The 16,140-nt window shown below is 37.2% G+C and overlaps 1 protein-coding gene across 1 annotated transcript; it reads left to right on the top strand.

Annotated features, from left to right (window-relative positions):
* The first annotated feature begins 14,980 nt into the window (after positions 1-14,980).
* Positions 14,981-15,916, top strand: LOC102813661 (olfactory receptor 2M4-like). The gene has a single exon (XM_006877071.1). It carries the CDS (start codon positions 14,981-14,983, stop codon positions 15,914-15,916), a length of 936 nt encoding a protein of 311 aa, XP_006877133.1.
* Positions 15,917-16,140: the final 224 nt, after the last annotated feature.

Raw genomic sequence — 16,140 nt, 5'->3', positions numbered from 1 at the left:
GAATTGTGAGGTTGGCCGAGAAACGTTCTGTTTTGCATATGGTCGATGGCACCTACCACCACCACCATCAACAAAACCTCTTTAAATGATAAGCTTTCATTTTATTTTGTAATTTGTTTTCTTCATCATTATTTGCTTTTTATTTACTTATGAAAAGTAGGTTTCAGAAGTTCCATGTACAGATGAATAGATAAATCAAACATGGTACATACACACAATAGTATATTATTCAGTACTAAAAAAGAATAAAACACTGATAAATGCTACTACATGGATGAACTTTAAAACATTATGTTGAGTGAATTAAGGCAATCAAAAAAATCTCTAGGTAATATAATTAATCATATGTGATATCTAAATAGGCAAATGCATAAATAAGGTATATAAGTGGTTACAAAGGGCATGATCTTGAAGTGAACAATCCAAGATTTTTCTCAAAGTACAATGCTGTCTGTGACTGGTACTATCCATATATATACAAAGAATAGTTAATAACATAATTATTTAACTTACTCATTGGTCACTAATTCCAGTGATTATGAAATTAAATAATGCTATAAAAGTTATGTTGTCTGACATTAACTAAACATGTAAGACACCTCTATTGATAAGTACTAACAATTAATTTTTGAAGGTTGGAAACAAAGAGGAAGGATCTGCAATGAAAAATTATGGCTTTTCAGAAGGAAATATTACTGGAGACTGCATGACCAAATTTGTGATATCAGTGACTTGAAAATATCCTTTTTAAAAGTATAAAAGTTGAATATACACATGGAATTCATCAGAAACAAATTGACTACATTTATTGGAAAAGAGGTGGGAAAGCTTAATATCACCAGCCAAAATAAGGCAAGGGGAAGACTATAGAACATAAATATTTCATAGGTATTAAATGCCTGAACCTGAAGAATACTAAAACAAGTCCACAAGATCCAGAATGCTATCTTGAACATGTCAAACTAGAATTTAGACCTTGTACAGGGTTTCCGAGGGTGTAAATCTTTACTGGAGTAGAAAGCCTTATCTTTCTCCCGTGGAGCGGCTGGTAGTTTCGAACTGCTGACCTTAAGGTTCGCAGCCCGATTCGTAACCACTACGCTATTGGCAATTTTGAATCTGATGATCATATGGTTTACAATGAAATGACAAATTGTAGAGGAATGCTGTTGCATTCACTGTCAAAAAGAACATATCTAGATAAGTCATGAGGCACAATGCTGTCTGTGATAGGATAATATCCATGTGCCTACAGGGAAGCCCAGTTAATACCACTATTATTCAAATTTATGCACCAACCACTAAAGCTAGTGAGGATGAAATAGAAGAATTCTACCAAATTCTTCAATCTGAAATTGATCAAACATGCAATCAATATGTATTGATCATTATTTGTGATTGGAAAGCAAAGGTTGGAAGCAAAGAAGAAGGATCAGTAGTTGGAAAATATGGCCTTGGTGATAGAAATAATGATGGAGAACACATGATAGAATTCTGCAAAATCAATAATTTGTTCATTTCAAATTTTATATAGCATAAAAGACCAATGTACATATGGACCTCACAAGACGGAATACATACAAATCAAATTGACTACATCTGTGGAAAGAGAAGATGGAAAAGCTCCATATCATCAGTGAAAACAAGGCCAGGGGCAGACTGTGGAACAGACCATCAATTACTCATAAGCAAATTCAAACTGAAGCTGAAGAAAATGAAAGCAAGTCCATGAAAGACAAAATATGACCTTGACTATATTGCACCTGAATTTAGAGATCATCTGAAGAACAGATTTGATACATTAAACACTAAAGACAGAAGACCAGAGAAGTAGTGGGATGACATCAAGAACATTATACATGAAGAAATCAAAAAGTCATTAAGAAGACAAGAAAGAAGGAAAAGGTCAAAATCCATGTCAGAAGAGACACTGAAACTTGCTCTACATCGTAGTGATGCAAAAGCAAATGGAAGAAATGAGGATGTCCAAGAGCTGAACAGAAAATTTCAAAGATCGGCTTGTGAAGATAAAGCCAAATATTACAACAAAATGTGCAAAGATCTGGAATCAGAAAACCAAAAAGGAAGAACAAGCTCAGCATTTCTCTAACTGAGGGAACTGAGGGAAAAAATCAAGCTTCGACTTTCGTTATTGAAAGATTCTCTGGGCAAATTATTGAATGATGCAGAAAGCATCAAGAGAAGATGGAAGGAATACACAGAGTCACTCTACCAAAAGGAAATGGTTAATGTTCAACCATTTCAAGAGGTACCATATGATCAAGAGCCAGTGATACTGAAGGAAAAAGTTCAAGGTGTATTGCAGGAATTGGAAAAGCACAAGGTACCAGGAATTGATGGAATACAAATTGAAATCTTTCAAGAAAGTGAGTCGGCACAGGAGGCACTCATTCATCTCTGCCAAGAAATTTGTAAGACAACTAACTATCTGTCCGATTAATTGTAAGAGATCCATATTTGTGCACATTCCAAAGAGAGATGACCCAACAGAATGCAGAAATCATCAGACAATCTCTTTGATATCCCAGGCAAATGAAGTTTACTGAAGGTAATACAGAAATGGCTGCAAGAATACATTGACGGAGAACTTCCAGAGGTTCAAGCTGGATTCACAAGAGGCTGTGGAATGAAAGATGTTATTGTTGATATCCGATGGATCTTGGCTGAAAGCAGAGACTATCAGAAAGATTTTTACCTGTGTTTATTTACTATGTAAAGGCTTTCTATTGTGTGGATCATAGCAAGCTGTGGACAACATTGTGAAGTATGAGTATTCCAGAACACTTAATTGTGCTCATGAAGAATTGGTATATGGACCAAGAGGCAGTGGTTCGAACAGAACATGGGAATAACGAATGTTTTACAATTAAGAAAGGTATGCAACAAGGTTGTAATCTTTCACCATATTTATTCCACCTGTATGCTGAGGAAATAATCTGAGAAGCTGGGTTATATGAAGAAAAACGTGGCATCAGGATTGGAGGAAGACTCATTAACAACCTGCCCTGTGCTGATGATACAACTTTACTTGCTGAAAGTGAAGAGGACTTAAATCATTTACTAATGAAGATCAAAGGACACAGCCTTCGGTATGGATTGCATCACCAATGGACCTATCGACAACATTCTTATCAATGGAGAAAAGATTGAAGTTGTCAATGACTTCATTCTTTTTGGATAAGCTATCCACACTCATGGAAACAGCAGTCAATAAATCAAATGACGCAGTGCATTAGGCAAATCTGCTGCACAAGACCTTTTTAAAGTGTTGAAGAGCAAAGATGTCAGTTTGAGGACTAAGGTGCACCTGACCCAAACCATGGTATTTTCAATAACCTCATATTCATGCAAAGCTAGACAGTGAAAAAGGAAGACCATAGAGGAATTGATGCATTTGAGTTATGGTGTTGGAGGAGAATATTGAAAGTGCCATGGGCTGCCAATTGGTTTTCTAATTCCAGGCTTCTCTGTTCCGTTCTTTTACTTCTTCATTTCTTACATTTTAGAAGAAGTGCATCCAGAGTGCTCCTTGGAGGCCAAGATGGCCCAACTTTGTGTCTAATACTTTGGACATATTGTCAGGAGGGGCCAATCACTGGAGAAGGATATCACGTTTGGTAAGGTGGAGGATCAGATAAAAAGAGGAAGACCCCCAAAGAGATGGATTGGTGAAGTGACAGCATCAATGGACTGAAGTGTGGCAACAATAGTGAGGTTGGCCCAGGATCTGGCAGTGTTTCGTTCTGCTGTGCATAAGGTCGCTATGAGTCGGTATCAACTCGATGGAACCTTACAGCAACAACAACAACAACAAGAAGAACATACACTAATGACAGAACCAGAAGGATTGTGTAATAACATCATTAATATCATATAGGTAGAAATCATAGATCATTAAGAAGGAAAGAAAGAAAAGAACAAAACAGATGTCAAAAGAGACTTTGAGCAACTTGGACATTGACTACCCAAAATGGGGGAGCTACAAAGGTAAGAAGTCACTGGCTTACAAACATTCAAGAGAGAGCCTAGATCCAGAGGGCACAGAATAAGGTGGAATTTCCACTGAGTAGTATCCAATCTATCTAGGTGTGGTTGATGAAAAGAAATGGGGATAAGACTCTTGTGGTACCATCATGAATAATTTCTATCAAGACTGACTGTGAGGGTTAGAAATGTAAAGGTAGATGTTTTGTAGCTCAAGGAGGGGAGTGGTTGACATTGCAATCCAGGAACAGAGGTCCCTGGGACCATCAAGGGGGAAGAGTCGAGTACAGGATCTTACCCAGAGACACATTGATGCCAGAGATGGAGGCAGAGACAGAGACAATGACATGGAGAGGTGGAGCTGCTGGGAACTCTAGACCCAGAGAGGAAGAGGGGCTGTGTGCTGACTACCCAGTGGCAGGCTTGTAGGGTACATCCTTTGGTTGTTTTATGATCCAGGAGAGGAGATTGTAATCAAATGTGATGAAATGATATGTGATAGGATGACTGTAAAACTAATGTTCATCCATGTAAACTATCATATAATTCACAATAAAAACTTAAAAAAAAAAATAGGACTTTGAAACTGGCTTTTCAATGTAGAGATGCTAAAGCAAATGTAAGAAATGAAAAAGTAAAAGAACGGAACAGAGAAGACCAGAATTAGAAAACCAAAAGGGACAAACATACTCAGCAGTTTTCAAGTTGAAAGAACTGAAAAAAAAACAAAAAAACAACTCATGTCTTGACTTGAATTATTCAAGGATTCTATGCGTAAAATATTGAATGGTGTAGAAAACATCCAAAGAATATCTAGGTAATACACAGAATCACTGTACCAAAAAGAAATGGTTAATGTGAAATCATTATAATTGTTGTTGCTAAGTGCCTTCGTGTTGGGATCTGACTTATACTCCTGTACAGGGTTTCCAAGGAGCAGCTGGTGAGTTGGAACTGCCAACCTTTATGGCCCAAACCAACTTTGCATCTTACCATATTAACCAGTAGTGACCACAACAGAAGTCCAATTATTATAATGCAGGAATTATCAAATAAAATCATTCATATCATATTTAAGTGATTTTTTTTTTCTAAAGGTAATTAAAAAATTGATACAACAGTTTTTCCAAGGGGAACTTCCAGAAATTCAAGCCAAATTCAGAAGAGAATGTAGAATGAGGATTATCATTCTTGGCTTCCATTAGATTTTGGTGAAAGTGCAGAATAGCAGAAAGATGTTTACTTGGGCTTTATTATCTATGTAAAAGCTTTTGACAATGTGGATAATGACAAGTTTTTGATAACATTGCAAAGAATGGGTATTACAGAACACTTAATTTTGCTCATGAGAAACCTGTATATAGACAAAGATGTAGTCATTGGAATAGCTAATGGAGATAATGAATAGCTTAAAATTAGGAAAGTTATGTCCCAGAGTTGTATTCTTTCACTATACTTATTCAATCTGCATGCTAAGCAAATAATCTGACCAGTTGGATCATATGAATTAGAACATGGTATCAGCATTAGAGGAAGACTCATTAACAACCTTTGATATGTAAATCATGCAATCTTGCTTGCTGGAAGTCAAGAGGACTTAAAATATTTACTGATGAAGATGAAAGACCATAACCTACAGTGAAGATTTCACTACAATTCAAAGAAAACAAAAATCCTCACAATTGGTCCAGTAAATAACTTTACAATAAATGGAGAAATGATAGAAATTGTCAGACACTTCATTTTGCTTGGATTCATCACCAACACTCATTGAAACAACAGTTGGTATATTAAAGGGTGCATTGCATAATGCATTTATGTTGCACCAGATCACTTTAAAGTGTAAATGAGCAAAGAAAATTGTTTGAAGATCAAAGTATGCAGATAGGAGCCAAGGTATTTTCAATAGACTCAACATGCATGTGAACATTAGACAATAAATTAGGAACACCACAGATGAATTTATGCATTTTAATTACGGTGTTGGAGTGATACAGTGCTAAAAAACATGGAGCAGCATCTAGAAAAAGAGGTGTGAGAGATTTGTCACTTTTCTTTCCTCCTCTCCCCTGTCTCACCCTCTCTGCCCAGCCCAAACACATTCAGGCAGGTGGAAGCAGAACCCCAAAAGAGTCCAGTGTTGCACCCACAGTTTTCCCATGACACAGGGAGGAAATTCCTGGGAGCACCAGTGGTCCAACAAGGTAACCCTTTGGCTGCTTCTTATGATATCTGACTCTGGGATTCAGCCCTAAAGTTGACCTGGGCAGGACGCTTCATTCCTGCCTTACCTTACAAGAGGCAGCAGGTCTGGCCCTACAGCCAAACCATGTTTGCACCTTGTAAAACTCCAACATAAAAGTCAAGAGCCAACACCAACTACTATATACAAGGATGCAAATCCTTGAGAAATATGCTGTACATACTCAGATACTCAACTGACCTAAAGAGATAAAAATAGTGGACAATTTTTCTTTCATTCATTTCTCAATATCTATCTGTGCACCTCCACAGTGGTGACTAGAGGATGGATCTGAGTGGGTAGACACCACTACCCACTGCTGGAGGTTTCTATTGTGCATGCACACTGAATGGCATAGTAAAGACTACTCGACAGTCAGCTACAGATTTATTTTTGTTTTTGAGTGGTGGTTTTGGTTTCTACTTTTATATTGTTTCTATTTTTGGTTCTTTTGGTCTCACCTTTTTCCTGTGAGTGGTAGCTTTCTCTCTCTAACTCACCCAAGAAGAGACAGCAATCATGGGCATATAGCCAAGCTACAAGCATACCCTCATAACATCCTTGATCTGGACAGGAGCCAATACCAGCTGCTAGGCATTACATTTGAAAAGAAAGCCTATCTCCAGATCACATCCATCAGGGACACTCAGTAAGATTAACAACATGGCAACATACATTCATTTAATCATTGAAAACACATCTAAGTACTGAAAATGTCCAAGAAAAAACAACAAAAGTTGATAGTACATGTCCAAAAACATAAAAGAGTAACAGACAAATGAGCTGGAGACAGACATAGATTTCTCATTAGAAGTAGAGCAGGCTTTGAATCTGCCTGAAAAGGAATTCAGAATGATTTGGAGATAAATCTAAATACTCCGTAGAGGGGTAGAGGAAAATAAGGAAGAAGTCAAGAAAGTGCTCCAGGAGCAATCAAACAAGATCGATATAGCATTGAAAACAATTCAAAACTTGCAAAAAGATGTCCAGGCTAATAATAAAATATTAGAAATGGACAATACACTGAAAGGACAAAAGAGTAAAATTGAAGAGATGGAAGCCAGAACCAGCGAGCTGGAAGACAAACCTCTCAATACTGCTAAGAGAGAAGAGCAAGCAGAAAAAAAGATTTTTAAAAATCTGAAGAGAGTTTATGATTCATGCTGGATAACATGAAGAGGAATAACAAGAATTATTGGCACTCTGAAACAGGAAGAATTACAGAAGTCCACAGAGGAGCTAGCTGACAATCTGCTGTAAAAAAATTCCCCTAACATCTTGAAGGATGAGAAGATAAGCATTCAAAAAGCTGAACAAATCCCAGGAAGGATAGACCTCAAAAGAAAATTACCAAGATATATCATAATCAAGCCCAAAGTCAAAGACAAGGAGAAAATCCTAAAAGCATCCAGGGAAAAGAAGTGTTACTTACAAAGGCAAGGAAATCAGATTAAGCTCTGAATTCTCAGCAGAAACCATGCACACAAGAAAGCAATGGTGATAAATATATAAAATCCTAAAAGAAAAAAAACTGCTAACCAAGAATCATCTACCCAGAAAAACAGTCAATTATATATGGTGATGCAATCAGAACATTCCAGGATAAACAGAAACTAAGAGATTTTGTCAAAGCCATTCCAGCACTTCCAAACATCCTAAAGGGAGTTCTTTGGAATGAAAATGTATAAGAACAGACAACAACAAGAGATTGACAGACGTGGCAATACCACCTGGAACTTAGTAGACAGCTAGCAGAGTCCAGATCAGAACAAAAGTGCATCAATGAATTCAGAGGACCTGTGAGGCCAATCAGAGGTTAAAATAACAATGTCAAAAAAGGGAAAAATACAGGAACAGAGATCCAGTTGGTGAGGAAGTCAGGTAGATTGCAGGATACAATAGATTGTCTTAAAGGGGGGGGGGGGGGAATTACTAGACTATAAAATAACCTCAAAGAAAGTTAATACTTCACAACTTACCATGTAAATTAAGATCCAAGTAGATCAAGGAAACATTAAAACTAAGAGGCAACTGACAAGAAATAGCACAAAAAACATGAACTCAGCACAAGAAGGCATGCAGAACAAAGGAACAAGCAATACCACAAAAATTAACATAATGACAATAATTAATGCATACCTATCCATAATTATACTGAATGTCAGTGGAGTAAATACACCAGTGAAGAGACAGAGAGAGGCAGAATAGATAAGAAAAAAAACCACCCTTCAATATGGTGCCTTCAAGAGACATACCTTACACACAAAGACAAAAACAGACTAAAAGTGAAAAGATGGAAAAAAATATACCAAGCTATTTATGGTGTTGAAAAAGAATATTAAGAGTACCAAGTACTTACAGAAGAACAAACAAATCTGTGTTGGAAGCAGTACAGCCATAATGCTCCTTAGAAGTAAAAATGGAAGATTTGGGCTCTCAAAATTCAAGCGTGTTATCAAGATGAGGCTTTCTACTCCCGTAAAGATTTACAACCTCGGAAACCCTGTATAGGGTCGCTATGGGTCGGAGCCAACTCGATGGCACTTAACAACAACATCAGCAAAGGCCAGTGCTTGAATTAGAATATTATGTTTGGTAAAGTAGAGATTTAGGGAAAGAGTGGAAGTTCCTGAATGAGATGGACTGGCACAGTGGCAGCAGCAATGGGCTCAAATGTAAAAACAATTGTGAGGATGTGACAGCACTGGGCAGTGTTTATTTTTGATGTGCATAGGATTGCTATGAGTTGGAGCTGACTTGAGGGCCCCTAACAACTACAACACCCACTCATATTTCAGTTTGTCATACTGTGGTGACTTGTGTGTTGCTGTGATTCTGGAAGCTATGCCACAGCTATTTTACATGCCAAAATGGTCACCCAAGGTGCACCGATTTCAGCTGAGCTTCCAGGTGAAGACAGATTAGGAAGAAGAAGAGACAGAATAATCTGAATATTGAGTCACTGAAAACCTTATGAATAAGAGTGTAATACTGCGAGAAACAGAATATTCAATATTGAAACATGATGAAGATCACCAGAATATTTCAGATATAGTGCTACACTTCATCTCTCATACTTTGGGCATACTGTCAGAAGGGACCACTTCCTGAAGAAGGATATCATGTATGGTGAATTGAATGGTCAGATAATAATAAGAAGACAACCGTTGAGATGGATTGGCACAATGGCAGCAACAATGGGCTCACATTTAGCAATGATTGTGTTGTTGGTGCAGTACTGGGTGGTGTTTTATTCCCTTGTGCATAGGGTCACTATGAATCAGTACTGCTGGATGGCACCTACCAACAACAACAACAACAACAACAAGGACATGCAGTAGAGAGACAATGGGAAGAATTGTTGAAGCAACATTGAGTTCCTACTTATGATGATAAAAAAAATCTGGCAATGCGTATTGATGATAGTTGCATAACATGATTAATTAGTGTAACAAATTATATGTGTGAAAATATTAAAATGACAAATACTAATAAAGAAAATACTAATAAAGAAAATGTATTAATTATTTTGAAATATTGACTGCATTGATAAAATAATATAAAACAATTTTTGAAAGGTAAAATTGGCTATAGAAGCCTTCTGTTGTGATTCTATATCCTGGAAATAATGATAAATGTCACAAAATTAATCAGATAATGGGAATCCATGTAGGTTTTATTTCCTAGGAGAGTATATGAACAGGACATACCCTGTATAATTGAAGTCAAGGGACTGAACTCTCTGTAGATACAAAGAATTTAAGGTTTGTTACATAGTGAGGTTAAGAGATCTTTGGAAATGCTGGTCCTTTTGTGCTGTCTGAGCTGTGAATGCTATGTTTCTGCTGGAAAGGACAGCAGGAAAGTTTGAGGCATAATCAGAATCAGAGTTTGACTATAGTTTTCCCAAGTGTAGAAAACCTAAATTTACTACTTGAATCTACACCTTAACCACCAAAGGTGAGTAAGACTCGAATGACAAAAATCTTCCTTTGTGAGAGTTTGTTGCTTTGCAGGGCTTTGGTGAGACCACATAATTTAATGTACATGAAAAAATTTTGGAACACAATATTGGCTCATAAATGCGTAAAGTTTCCTCAGAAAAGTTACTAAAATTATTATTTTATAAGTTCTCCAGATTGTATTCAATTGCTAACAATTTCCTGAGAGTGCCATTATTCCCCCTAAACAATTTATGTTCTCTTTCTCCTTCAGGCTGAAATTGCAGAGGAAGGAAAAAAACACATGCTGTCTTTAATGAAATTATCTGTTAATTTATGAATATCTCACAGAGCTCTTCTAGCTTATTGATATAAATCTCAAATACGGTTTCACACACATAAACAAGCAAATTCAATATGGTGTTTAAAGAAGACCCAAGGAAACTTAGATCTGAAGAATTACTAAATTGCACATTTTTAGTCTACAAATTATATGGGGAAGTAGTTTGCTGTAAAACAGAATTCAGTTTCTTTATTAATATTCCAACATCTTCATCAAATAAATAAATGTACACAATTGTTAAAGACAGTGCCATGAAGACATGATTTAAATAACTTACATAGTTTATAAAACTTTCCAGATATTCTTCTCCATTAACGATTGTCATAAGCATACAGGATCACCAAATTGCTCAAGCTATAATGAGAATATTTTACAATTTCATATTGAAATTATGATACAATGCTGTTTTTTAAAAGTAAGAACTAAAGAATGCCTACCAGATATTTACATTGACCACTATATGAATAGGATTATATATGAATAGTCCTAGTGTGGCATGGAGTCCTGGTGTGACACTGTAGGTTAATGCACTGGACTGCAAAGTTAATTTTATCCTCAATGTCAGTGGTTCAAGCTCATCAGCTGCTCCTCGGAAACCCTATACAGGGTCACTATGGGTCAGAAGAAACTGGAAAGCCTTTAACAACAACAACAACACATATGTTCTATATTATTTTTTCCTGAAATTTAGATCATCTCATTGCATAAGTAGGATTATAATATGTGAAAGTAATTTGTACATACTGGCTAAGTATCTATCGTATTTTTTAACATATATGTATATATAAACATATAGTATTTTTGACATAATCAAATTTGTCAAATGTATTTTATGATCTACAAAGGAGTTAGTCTTTGATTTCAATACTTTGCATTGCTACTCTCTCTGTAATAAAACAAACAAATGTCATAATTAAGTTTCTCTACTTTGGAAAAAGGAGCTCTGGTAGCGTTGTGGTTTCTAATCGGGCTATGAACCGCAAGGTCAGCGAAACAACCAGCTGTTCCACGGAAGAAAGATGAAACTTTTTGCTACCGTAAAGATTTACGGCTTGGAAATCCTGTACAGGGTCGCTGTGAGTCGGAACCAACTCCACGGCACATAACAACAACAACAACTTTGGAAAGGATTGAATTATTAGGAACAGTGAACCTAAATTTAGTATAGGGAAAGGATTTCAAACTACATTTTAAATCATAAATAGCATTATGCTAGAGAAAAGTAACACAAAACATTAAGGTAACACAAAGCAGTAAGGTATAACTTAGAGATTCATTTTCAGACATATGTATCCTTGGTGGGAGTATCAAACACTGCAAAGTTTTGTTCAAATTAAATCTGTATGGCGTTTTTTTTTTTAAAAAAAAAAACTGTTAGTATCCTTCCATTTATGCCATTTACCTTAGGGGTTTTCAGGAGAAAAAAGGAAATAGTTGAATTTCTTAACATACATAAAAGATTCTACCAACATAGTCCTTGTTGGCATTGTAGGACAAGTACTGGACAGAAAGGTCAGTTTAAATCACAAGGCTGAAGTTTCAAACCAACCAGTCACTTCTCAGAAACACTATTGTTATCATTGTTGTTAGGTGCCATCCATACGCTACCGAAACATAGTGACGCTATGCACAAAAAAACACACTGCCTGGGTCCTGGGCCAACCTCAAAATTGTTGCCACACTTGAACCCATTGATGCTGCCACTTTGCCAATCCATCTCACTGGGGGTCTCCCTCTTTTTCTTTCACCTTCCACCTTGTTGTTGTTGTTGATATGTGCCGTGGAGTCAGTTCCGACTCATAGCGACCCTGTACAGGGTTTCCGAGGCTGTAAATCTTTACGGGAGCAGAAAGCCTCATCTTTCTCCCGCAGAACAGCTGGTAGTTTCGAACTGCTGACCTTGCGGTTCGCAGCCCAATTCGTAACCACTACGCTACCAGACCTTCCACCTTACCAAACATAATATCCCTTTCCAGTGACTAGTCCTTGCTGACAATATGTCCGAAGTATAAGAGATGAAGTTTGGCCATCCTGGCTTCCATCTGGCTGCATTTGCTCCAATACAGATCTGTTGGTTCTTTCAACAGCCCGTGGTACTTTCAGTATTCTCCTTCAACACCATAATGCAAATGCATCAATTCTTCTACTGTCTTCCTTATTGACTATCCAGCTTTCACATGCATATGAGGTTATTGAAAATACAATGACTTGGGGGCAGGTACACCTTAGTCTTCAAGCTGACATCTTTGCTCTTCAACACTTTAAAAAGGTCTTGTGCCGCAGATTTGCATAATGCAATGCGTTGTTTGATTTCTTGACTGCTGCTTCCTTGACTGTTGATAGATGATGCAAGAAGAATGAAGTCCTTGCCAATTTTAATCTTCTCTCCATTGATAAGAATGTTGTTTATTGGTCTAGTGGTGAGGACATTTGTTTTCTTTACATTGAGATGCAATACATACTGAAAGCTGTGGTCTTTGAAATTCATCAGTGAGTATTTTAAGTTCTCTTCATTTCAGCAAACAAGGCTGCATCATCTGCATATCACAGGTTGTTAATGAGTCTTCCTCCAATCCTGATGCAATGTTTTTCTTCATAGAGCCCAGCTTCTCAGATTAGTTGTTCAGCATACGGGTTGAATAAGTATGGTGAAAGAATACAACCCTGTCATAAACCATACTTAATTTTAAGCTGTTCAATATTCCCATGTTCTGTTCTAACAACTGCCTCTTGGTCCATGGACAGATTCCTCATGAGCACAATTAAGTATTCAGGAATACTCATGCTTCACAATGTTGTCTATAGTTTGCCATGATTCACACAACTGAAAGCCTTTGTGTAGTCAATAAAGCACAGGTAGACAGCTTTCTGGTATTCCCAGCTTTCAGCCAAGATCCATCAGGCATCTCTCCCTAGTACTCTGAACTTACATGAGGTCATGAAAACATGGAAATGAAATATAATGGTAACTTTCTGCTAGCATTTTGAAGCCTTCTTTTACATTTCAGGCTCTGGCCACTGTGACTGTGATAGGCTGAGTAGTTCACATTGCTCTTTTGCTCACTATCAACACACATTGCAGCAAAGCTTTTATTGATCAGAGAATGGGACTCTATTTTGTCCTCCAAATGTTTATCCCATTTACTTAAACATTTTCTTTTGTGGAAAAGCAAAATAATGTATTGCCCCCCCTTCAAAAAAAAGAAGGCTCTTGCCCACTCCTTGCAGACTGACAGAAAATCATTCTTAAAAGAGAAAAGGATACCATGTTCTTCTTTTATAAATATTGCAATGGGTGTCTTCATTAAATGAGGTAAGATTCAGGAGCTTGGTCTGAGGTTAAGAAGTTCAAATATAGCTTCTTAAACCCTTTTCTGTAGCTACAAAGTGGTGCAAATGGGTAATGCACTTGCTTCTAATCAAAAGGCTTGAGGTTCAAGTCACGCAGAGGCTCCTTGTAAGAATGGACTGAAAAAAAAATTCTTCTAAATATACTTCAACCGTAGAAATCTTGAGCAAATTTCTACTCTGATACACATGGGATAACCAGGAGTCAGAATAACCTGAACAGCAACTAGGTATGGTTTTAAACTCTTCTCTGCATTATAGTATACAGGTACACCACAGGGTGAGAGTGTTCATTCCTTACTGTCTTTCACTGAGTTAGTGAGACATAAGAGGAAGGTGGTAAGGATTGGAGAAACACTGAGGATAGAAAATATATTACTATTCAGAGCATCAACCAGGCATTATTCTAGGAGGAAATGATGAATAAATAAATTCCCAATAACCAGGGATGATAAATTTTAGAAACAGAAATGTGGTTTTGTTTGTTTGTTTGTTCTCCTCTCAGGCTCTCTATTGACTACATAACGATAGCTAATCCAGCACATTCATATCAACTTCAGTTTTCTTGTTTGTAAAATAAAGAGACTACTTATTTGAATTGGTTTCTATGATAGTTGGAGGATGGAGAAACCATAAATGCACTAGAAACAATCACAAAATTTATTGTGATTAGGTAGGTGACACAAAGTGGTTAGATATAATAGAAAGATCAATTTTCAGGCATTTGCTCTGTCCATGGAGAAATTGCCAAGCTCTGCTGACTTGCTGATATTGAATTGAAAAAGTTTGATATTATATATATCCCCTGTATAGCATAGTAGTTAGTAGTTACGAATCGGGCTGTGAGCCTCAAGGTCAGCAGTTTGAAACTACCATCTGTGGGAGAAATATGAGGTTTTCTGCTCCTGTAAAGATTTATAGCCTCGGAAACCCTGTTCAGGTTCACTATGGGTCAGAACCAACTCTACGGCACGTAACAACAACAGCATATATATCTTAGGTTGAAGATAATGTTTCATAAGTGAATCAAGTACATGTTGCTTAATTAATATATAAGCTTCTATAATTTTTGGTACTTCCAGATAAGTTAAAATAAACATCATGACATGGGGAAATGAGACCTACTACTTTGAATTCATCCTTTTGGGAATTTTCAGTCACAGTCCGCCCCACATCTTCCTCTTCTCTCTTGTCCTGGGGATCTTCATAATAGCCTTCCTGGAAAACACTACAATGGTTCTTATCATTTACCTGGACACCCAACTCCACACCCCCATGTACTTCCTCCTCAGCCAACTCTCCATTATGGACCTGATGCTCATTTGTACTACAGTACCCAAGATGGCCTTCAACTACTTGTCTGGAAGGAAATCTATTTCTTTTGCTGGTTGTGGAACACAGATATTCTTTTATGTGTCCCTGCTTGGATCTGAATGTTTCTTGCTGGCTGTCATGTCCTATGACCGTTATGTGGCTATATGCCACCCTCTTCGATACACCATCCTCATGAATCAGAAACTCTGCATGATTTTGACTGTTGCTTCCTGGATTCTTGGCTCTCTTGATGGCATCATTGTGCTTGCAGCTGCCTTGTCCTTCTCTTACTGTAGCTCTCTGGAAATCCATCATTTTTTGTGTGATGTTGCTGCCCTTATACCACTGTCATGCACAGACACCTCTGTATTTGAAAGATTACTTTTCATTTGCTGTGTGGTAATGTTAATCCTGCCAGTCTCTGTTATCAGCATTTCTTATTACCACGTCCTTCGAGCTGTCATCCGCATGAGCTCTGAGGAAAGTCGCCGCAAGGCTTTCACCACCTGTTCTTCTCACTTGGCTGTGGTTGGACTCTATTATGGTGCCGCCATGTTCATGTACATGAGACCATCCTCCAACCATACACCAAACCAGGACAAGATGGTGTCAGCTTTCTATACCATCTTAACACCCATGCTGAACCCCCTCATTTATAGCCTCCGCAACAAAGAAGTATACCGGGGACTGAAAAAGTTATTGAAGAAAGGAAAGTTAATGTAATGTTTTCAAGCATCTCTTACATTCCTGTCCTGGGTTTTAGTATATTCATAGAAGTGCACAATCATAAGTACTGTCTAATTCCAGAGCATTTCCATCATACCAAAATTACATATAATACTCATTAGCAATAAAACCTTAGTATTTGATGCTCATTAATCTACTTTTTATACCTATGGATTTGCCTATTAGGGAAATTTTATATAATGGTAATCATAGACTGTGTA

This window comes from Chrysochloris asiatica, unplaced genomic scaffold (genome assembly GCF_000296735.1).
Source record: "Chrysochloris asiatica unplaced genomic scaffold, ChrAsi1.0 scaffold00441, whole genome shotgun sequence".
NCBI classification, from domain to species: Eukaryota; Metazoa; Chordata; class Mammalia; order Afrosoricida; family Chrysochloridae; genus Chrysochloris; species Chrysochloris asiatica.
The sequence above is the reverse complement of the archived record's forward strand: the minus strand, read 5'-3'. Positions and strand labels throughout refer to the sequence as shown.